The following is an 8,433-nucleotide window of genomic DNA, read 5'->3' as shown; positions in this document are numbered from 1 at the left end:
GGTTGACTCTTAACTTTTATAAAGAATATCTCTTTGGATTTGAGACTTTAGTCTTTGCAACTTTACAGATCTTCTTTATGCACTAAGAGCTTGTTACACTCCAAAGAGAAAGGAAAAATTGAAATCGCATCATATGACCCCTTTAAGTAATTCAGTTATTTTATTGCCAAAAGAGACTATTTTGGCACAAACCGCTTGTCAGAATCAGAATCAGAATGAGCTTTATTGCCAGGTATGTTTTCACATACGAGGAATTTATTTTCATGACAGAAGCTTCCGCAGTGCAACAGAATGACAGTGACAGAACAAAAACACAGATAATTAAAGAAGAATTTAAAAAATAGAACAAGTAAATAAGGAATAACAATATATAAATTGACAATTGAATGTGCAGGCATATTACTCATGTTGACTGCATCGTCCACAGACCTGTTTGCTCTGTAGGCAAACTGAAGAGGATCCAGCAAGGGTCCAGTAATGTCCTTCAGATGGGCCAGCACCAGTTTTTCAAATGACTTCATGACGACAGACGTTAGAGCCACAGGCCTGTAGTCATTTAGTCCTGTAATTTTGGAATTCTTTGGGATGGGGATGATGGTGGAGCATTTGAAGCATGACGGGACTTTGCACAGCTCCAGTGATCTGTTGAAGATCTGTGTGAAGATGGGGGGCCAGCTGGTCAGCACAGATTTTCAGACAGGCTAGTGTCACACAATCTGGGCCTGGTGCTTTTTTCCTTTTCTGCTTCCGGAAGACCTGGCGCACCTCGTCTTCACTGATTTGAGGTGCAGGTGTGGGGGACAGGGGGGTTGCAGGAGGTGTAGCTGGTAACCAGCTTCATAGGCAGCCAAGATGACCACCCTAATTATGAAGTTCTGTGTAAATAATCTGTATTTAAACATTGAGGGCATTAATTTGTTAGAAAAAAAAAAGAAAATTTTAAAAGATCAAATTGAATCATCTTGTATAGTCTTTATTGTTAAAATGTAAAAACATATTTGAATAGAACATATCTATTGTTTTATTATCTGTTTATTATTGTTTTTATTCTTATTTTATTATTACATGTACACATTTATTTATTTTTATTATTATCAATTTATTATTACCCTCATTATTGTCTATTTTAATCTTCATTTTGCCATAAAAATAGGCATAGAAACTGGAATAATTTTTCCTCCCTCATCTTCTAGCTATCCGGTACTGTGATCGCTGCCAGGTCATCAAGCCAGACAGGTGTCATCATTGTTCTGCATGTGACATGTAAGTTACTGTAGTGTCTCATGAATAGTTCTTTTGACATTTTGCTTTCACGTTTCGTTTGTGTCATTTTAGCTACTCGGTACACCATATTTTTTGGTCTTTTTTGAATGGGCTTTAAACTCAGTGCTTGTTCTTGTTACTGACAGGTGTGTTCTAAAGATGGATCATCACTGTCCATGGTGAGTGAGATGCAGGTTGTTGGCACCAACATTTAATTAGTTGAAAATAAATGTGAAGAACACCCTGCTAACTCTATCTCTCTTTCTCTCAATATTCTACAGGGTGAATAACTGTGTGGGTTTCTCCAACTACAAGTTCTTCATCCTGTTCCTGACTTACTCGCTTGTTTACTGCTTATTCATCGCAGCCTCTGTCCTCCAGTACTTCATAAAGTTCTGGACAGTGAGTAGATACCCCACCTTTCATCATACTCATTTGTGGAACATGTTTGTAAACATTTTCATTGCCATATTGTGTCATACGAAGGTAGGTCATTATGTGGATAGATATGGGATTTCTGCAGGTTTCTGTCTGCATTTCCTCCATGTGCTAGTCATGCATCAGTTTATGTCTTGTCCACTCTGCCACCCTCATACATGCTGTCCTCATACAAATGTTTAGACTACCATTCAAAAGTCAGTAAGATTTATTTGAAATAAAATCATGAATGCTTTTATTCAGCAGTGATGTAATAAATTAAGCAACAGTGATATAAAATATATTTTTTTAAATGCTGTTCTTTTTAGCTTTATACTCCTTAAAGAAAATCCTGGAAAACATGTATAATGTTTTCCACAAAAATATTAAGCAGCACAACCGTTTTCAACATTGATAAAAATTAGAAGTGTTTCTTGAAATTCTTCAGCGTATTAGAATGATTTCTAAAGGATCATGTGACACTGAAGATTGGAGTAATGATGCTGAAAATTCAGCTTTGCCATCACAGGAATAAATTACATTTTAAAATATATTAAAATAGAATATTTAACAATATTACTTCTTTGATCAAATTAATGCAACCTTGAGCAAAAGAGACGTCTTTTAAACATTAAAAAAAATCTTGCCGGCCTCAAACTTTTGAACAGTAGTGTACACGTTTCGACAAGCACTTGTTTGCTGTTGTAATTCCGTCTCTCTGCACCCGAAGCTTTTGCTCTCCCGCTGTGCTCTTCCTGTGTCTAACAGTCTGTCTCTGTTTGCACTAAGCTTTGCCGGAGGAAATCGGCAGAGAATTGTCCAAAGGTAACCCCTCACAGTGTTTAGAAACGTGTCAGTGTTAGTGCAGTGAGTTACATTGATTGTTTTTTGTCGCCTTAACCCTGTGACCCTTAACGTTCCTGTCAAGTTGTGTCAGAGTGGCCTGTTGCCCATGTCTTGTTAGTTGTTGATCTTTGTCTCACAGCTCTCCTTTCTCTCTCTCCCCCCTCTCTCAGAGTGACCTGCCAGAGTCTCACGCCAAATTCCATGTCTTGTTTCTCTTTTTTGTGGCGGCCATGTTCTGCATCAGCATTCTTTCACTCTTCACTTACCACTTGTGGCTTGTGGGAAAAAACAGGTCCACCATAGGTAACACACCTGACCATATTCACTTCTCTGTATCTTTGTCTACGTGTGCTGTATAAATAGATTCATGTTTCTAACAAAGCTGTAATGCCTCTAGACAACTTGCTCACTATTGTTACCATAGCAACAACAGTAGCTGTGCACAGGCTAAACCTTGTTCAGATTTATTTTGGTAAACTGGTCATTCAGATTTCCTTGTGTTGACCAGATCAGTCCAGCAGTCTTTGAAGCAGTTCCCTGCTTGTTTTTCCATCAGGCCCTGTAATTTTATTTTGAAAAAGCATCAATTCACTCAGTCAGCTTCAGTTCCAAAAGCTCATGACTTCATGTTGTGGTTTGCCATGCATCTACTCTACCATTCAAAAGTTTGGGGTCAGTAAGATGTTTTTAAATGGTTTTGAAAAAGTCTCCTATGCTCACCAAGAGTGCATTTAAAATACAGTAAAACTTTAATAGTGTGAAATATTCTTAATTACAGTACCTATTTACTGTTTGTATATATTTTAAAATGTAATATTTATATAATAGCAAAGCTGAATTTTCAGCATCATTACTACAGTCTTCAGTGTCACACGAATCTTCCGAAATCATTCTAATATACTGATTTTGGTACTCAAGAAATGTTTTTATTAATGTTGAAAACAGTTGTGCTGATGAATATTTTTGTGGAAACCATGACACATTTGTAATATTCTTTGATCACTAGAAGGTTCAAATAAACAGCATTTATTGGATGTTGACGTTTTTGTAACGTTATTAGTGTCTTTACTGTCACTTTTGGTAAATTTAATACAGCCTTTCTGAATAAAAGTAGTTAAAACATGCAAAAAAACAAACAAACGACGGAACCCAAACTTTTAAAAAGGTAGTAGCGTATGCATTTTAACTCACTTCTGTGTTGTTATTTATGTTCAGAAGCGTTCAGAGCCCCGGTCTTCAGAAATGGCCCTGATAAAAATGGATTTTCCCTGGGCTTCAGCAAGAACATTGCTCAGGTGTTTGGGGACCAGAAGCTGTACTGGCTACTTCCTGTCTTTACCAGGCGAGTCTAAATATTAACTTGTTTTCATAAGTGCGGCTTACTAAGGCCATATTTTGCTTCATACTTGGGGTTAATGCTTTTGAAAACCCAAAATATTACAATTTGGTGGGGTTTTTTTACACTACAGTGCAATCAAACAGTGACACACAAACAAACAAAAAAAGTATATATTTTTAAAGAAATTAATACATTTATTTAGCAAGGATATATTACATCGGTACATTGGTCAAAATGCATTTAGCACAAAGGTTTCTCTTGAATCTTGGAAAAAAAAGTATTGCGTTTTCCACAAATATGTTAAGCATGTGACTAGGGATGTTCATTTTAACCGTTAACCAACCGTAAGAATTTTGACCGATTAATACAATCAGTTAAACGGTTTAAAAAGTCATTTATTTATTTTTTATTTTTATTTATCGAAATATTTAAAAAGGATTGCTGCTTGGTTAAAATACGCTACGCGTATAAAAATGTGTTTTTTAGGATCTGTTGAAGATCTGTGTGAAGATGGGGGGCCAGCTGGTCAGCACAGATTTTCAGACAGGCTAGTGTCACACAATCTGGGCCTGGTGCTTTTTTCCTTTTCTGCTTCCGGAAGACCTGGCGCACCTCGTCTTCACTGATTTGAGGTGCAGGTGTGGGGGACAGGGGGGTTGCAGGAGGTGTAGCTGGTAACCAGCTTCATAGGCAGCCAAGATGACCACCCTAATTATGAAGTTCTGTGTAAATAATCTGTATTTAAACATTGAGGGCATTAATTTGTTAGAAAAAAAAAAGAAAATTTTAAAAGATCAAATTGAATCATCTTGTATAGTCTTTATTGTTAAAATGTAAAAACATATTTGAATAGAACATATCTATTGTTTTATTATCTGTTTATTATTGTTTTTATTCTTATTTTATTATTACATGTACACATTTATTTATTTTTATTATTATCAATTTATTATTACCCTCATTATTGTCTATTTTAATCTTCATTTTGCCATAAAAATAGGCATAGAAACTGGAATAATTTATCCTCCCTCATCTTCTAGCTATCCGGTACTGTGATCGCTGCCAGGTCATCAAGCCAGACAGGTGTCATCATTGTTCTGCATGTGACATGTAAGTTACTGTAGTGTCTCATGAATAGTTCTTTTGACATTTTGCTTTCACGTTTCGTTTGTGTCATTTTAGCTACTCGGTACACCATATTTTTTGGTCTTTTTTGAATGGGCTTTAAACTCAGTGCTTGTTCTTGTTACTGACAGGTGTGTTCTAAAGATGGATCATCACTGTCCATGGTGAGTGAGATGCAGGTTGTTGGCACCAACATTTAATTAGTTGAAAATAAATGTGAAGAACACCCTGCTAACTCTATCTCTCTTTCTCTCAATATTCTACAGGGTGAATAACTGTGTGGGTTTCTCCAACTACAAGTTCTTCATCCTGTTCCTGACTTACTCGCTTGTTTACTGCTTATTCATCGCAGCCTCTGTCCTCCAGTACTTCATAAAGTTCTGGACAGTGAGTAGATACCCCACCTTTCATCATACTCATTTGTGGAAAATGTTTGTAAACCTTTTCATTGCCATATTGTGTCATACGAAGGTAGGTCATTATGTGGATAGATATGGGATTTCTGCAGGTTTCTGTCTGCATTTCCTCCATGTGCTAGTCATGCATCAGTTTATGTCTTGTCCACTCTGCCACCCTCATACATGCTGTCCTCATACAAATGTTTAGACTACCATTCAAAAGTCAGTAAGATTTATTTGAAATAAAATCATGAATGCTTTTATTCAGCAGTGATGTAATAAATTAAGCAACAGTGATATAAAATATATTTTTTTAAATGCTGTTCTTTTTAGCTTTATACTCCTTAAAGAAAATCCTGGAAAACATGTATAATGTTTTCCACAAAAATATTAAGCAGCACAACCGTTTTCAACATTGATAAAAATTAGAAGTGTTTCTTGAAATTCTTCAGCGTATTAGAATGATTTCTAAAGGATCATGTGACACTGAAGATTGGAGTAATGATGCTGAAAATTCAGCTTTGCCATCCCAGGAATAAATTACATTTTAAAATATATTAAAATAGAATATTTAACAATATTACTTCTTTGATCAAATTAATGCAACCTTGAGCAAAAGAGACGTCTTTTAAACATTTAAAAAAATCTTGCCGGCCTCAAACTTTTGAACAGTAGTGTACACGTTTCGACAAGCACTTGTTTGCTGTTGTAATTCCGTCTCTCTGCACCCGAAGCTTTTGCTCTCCCGCTGTGCTCTTCCTGTGTCTAACAGTCTGTCTCTGTTTGCACTAAGCTTTGCCGGAGGAAATCGGCAGAGAATTGTCCAAAGGTAACCCCTCACAGTGTTTAGAAACGTGTCAGTGTTAGCGCAGTGAGTTACATTGATTGTTTTTTGTCGCCTTAACCCTGTGACCCTTAACGTTCCTGTCAAGTTGTGTCAGAGTGGCCTGTTGCCCATGTCTTGTTAGTTGTTGATCTTTGTCTCACAGCTCTCCTTTCTCTCTCTCCCCTTTCTCAGAATGACCTGCCAGAGTCTCATGCCAAATTCCATGTCTTGTTTCTCTTTTTTGTGGCGGCCATGTTCTGCATCAGCATTCTTTCACTCTTCACTTACCACTTGTGGCTTGTGGGAAAAAACAGGTCCACCATAGGTAACACACCTGACCATATTCACTTCTCTGTATCTTTGTCTACGTGTGCTGTATAAATAGATTCATGTTTCTAACAAAGCTGTAATGCCTCTAGACAACTTGCTCACTATTGTTACCATAGCAACAACAGTAGCTGTGCACAGGCTAAACCTTGTTCAGATTTATTTTGGTAAACTGGTCATTCAGATTTCCTTGTGTTGACCAGATCAGTCCAGCAGTCTTTGAAGCAGTTCCCTGCTTGTTTTTCCATCAGGCCCTGTAATTTTATTTTGAAAAAGCATCAATTCACTCAGTCAGCTTCAGTTCCAAAAGCTCATGACTTCATGTTGTGGTTTGCCATGCATCTACTCTACCATTCAAAAGTTTGGGGTCAGTAAGATGTTTTTAAATGGTTTTGAAAAAGTCTCCTATGCTCACCAAGAGTGCATTTAAAATACAGTAAAACTTTAATAGTGTGAAATATTCTTAATTACAGTACCTATTTACTGTTTGTATATATTTTAAAATGTAATATTTATATAATAGCAAAGCTGAATTTTCAGCATCATTACTACAGTCTTCAGTGTCACACGAATCTTCCGAAATCATTCTAATATACTGATTTTGGTACTCAAGAAATGTTTTTATTAATGTTGAAAACAGTTGTGCTGATGAATATTTTTGTGGAAACCATGACACATTTGTAATATTCTTTGATCACTAGAAGGTTCAAATAAACAGCATTTATTGGATGTTGAAGTTTTTGTAACGTTATTAGTGTCTTTACTGTCACTTTTGGTAAATTTAATACAGCCTTTCTGAATAAAAGTAGTTAAAACATGCAAAAAAACAAACAAACGACGGAACCCAAACTTTTAAAAAGGTAGTAGCGTATGCATTTTAACTCACTTCTGTGTTGTTATTTATGTTCAGAAGCGTTCAGAGCCCCGGTCTTCAGAAATGGCCCTGATAAAAATGGATTTTCCCTGGGCTTCAGCAAGAACATTGCTCAGGTGTTTGGGGACCAGAAGCTGTACTGGCTACTTCCTGTCTTTACCAGGCGAGTCTAAATATTAACTTGTTTTCATAAGTGCGGCTTACTAAGGCCATATTTTGCTTCATACTTGGGGTTAATGCTTTTGAAAACCCAAAATATTACAATTTGGTGGGGTTTTTTTACACTACAGTGCAATCAAACAGTGACACACAAACAAACAAAAAAAGTATATATTTTTAAAGAAATTAATACATTTATTTAGCAAGGATATATTACATCGGTACATTGGTCAAAATGCATTTAGCACAAAGGTTTCTCTTGAATCTTGGAAAAAAAAGTATTGCGTTTTCCACAAATATGTTAAGCATGTGACTAGGGATGTTCATTTTAACCGTTAACCAACCGTAAGAATTTTGACCGATTAATACAATCAGTTAAACGGTTTAAAAAGTAATTTATTTATTTTTTATTTTTATTTATCGCAATATTTAAAAAGGATTGCTGCTTGGTTAAAATACGCTACGCGTATAAAAATGTGTTTTTTAGAGAAATAACATAGGTCGCATTTTATTATTTCATTCAGAAATAGGCCTAATGCCGATGTGAAATGTTTACAAACATTATACTGTAATAAACACTGTAATAAACACATTTGTTGTGGAGTGTTCCCCTCACTCCACAACAAATCCTTTCAATTAACAGTATTTAGAAAAGAACAAGAATTAAAAATATAAGAAGCTATTGCAATATAAACGACAAGCCAAAACAAATATAAATATATATATATATATAATAAAGCCTAGCTTTATTATGTTTTTCTCCGCTCGCAGACGCGCTGCAGGTGCGTGATGTGATATGATGACAATGTGAATCCTCATGTTCTGTTTGCTGCTTTTTGCGCATGTAAAATGAATCCCC

At 35.9% G+C, this 8,433-nt stretch overlaps 1 protein-coding gene across 1 annotated transcript in view; it reads left to right on the top strand.

Moving 5' to 3' along the window:
• The window catches only part of LOC107586722 (probable palmitoyltransferase ZDHHC20), a 16,752-nt gene that overhangs the window by 3,493 nt on the left and 4,826 nt on the right, over positions 1–8,433 (top strand). The window contains exons 5-10 of the mRNA XM_016274203.1: positions 1,194–1,263; positions 1,410–1,442; positions 1,545–1,665; positions 2,470–2,505; positions 2,697–2,829; positions 3,742–3,868. Coding sequence (XP_016129689.1) covers positions 1,194–1,263; positions 1,410–1,442; positions 1,545–1,665; positions 2,470–2,505; positions 2,697–2,829; positions 3,742–3,868 — 520 coding nt within the window. The remainder of the gene's footprint in view (positions 1–1,193; positions 1,264–1,409; positions 1,443–1,544; positions 1,666–2,469; positions 2,506–2,696; positions 2,830–3,741; positions 3,869–8,433) is intronic.

The sequence above is a fragment of the Sinocyclocheilus grahami genome, unplaced genomic scaffold, assembly GCF_001515645.1.
Source record: "Sinocyclocheilus grahami isolate Dianchi unplaced genomic scaffold, SAMN03320097.WGS_v1.1 scaffold85.1, whole genome shotgun sequence".
Classification (NCBI taxonomy): domain Eukaryota; kingdom Metazoa; phylum Chordata; class Actinopteri; order Cypriniformes; family Cyprinidae; genus Sinocyclocheilus; species Sinocyclocheilus grahami.
The sequence above is the reverse complement of the archived record's forward strand: the minus strand, read 5'-3'. Positions and strand labels throughout refer to the sequence as shown.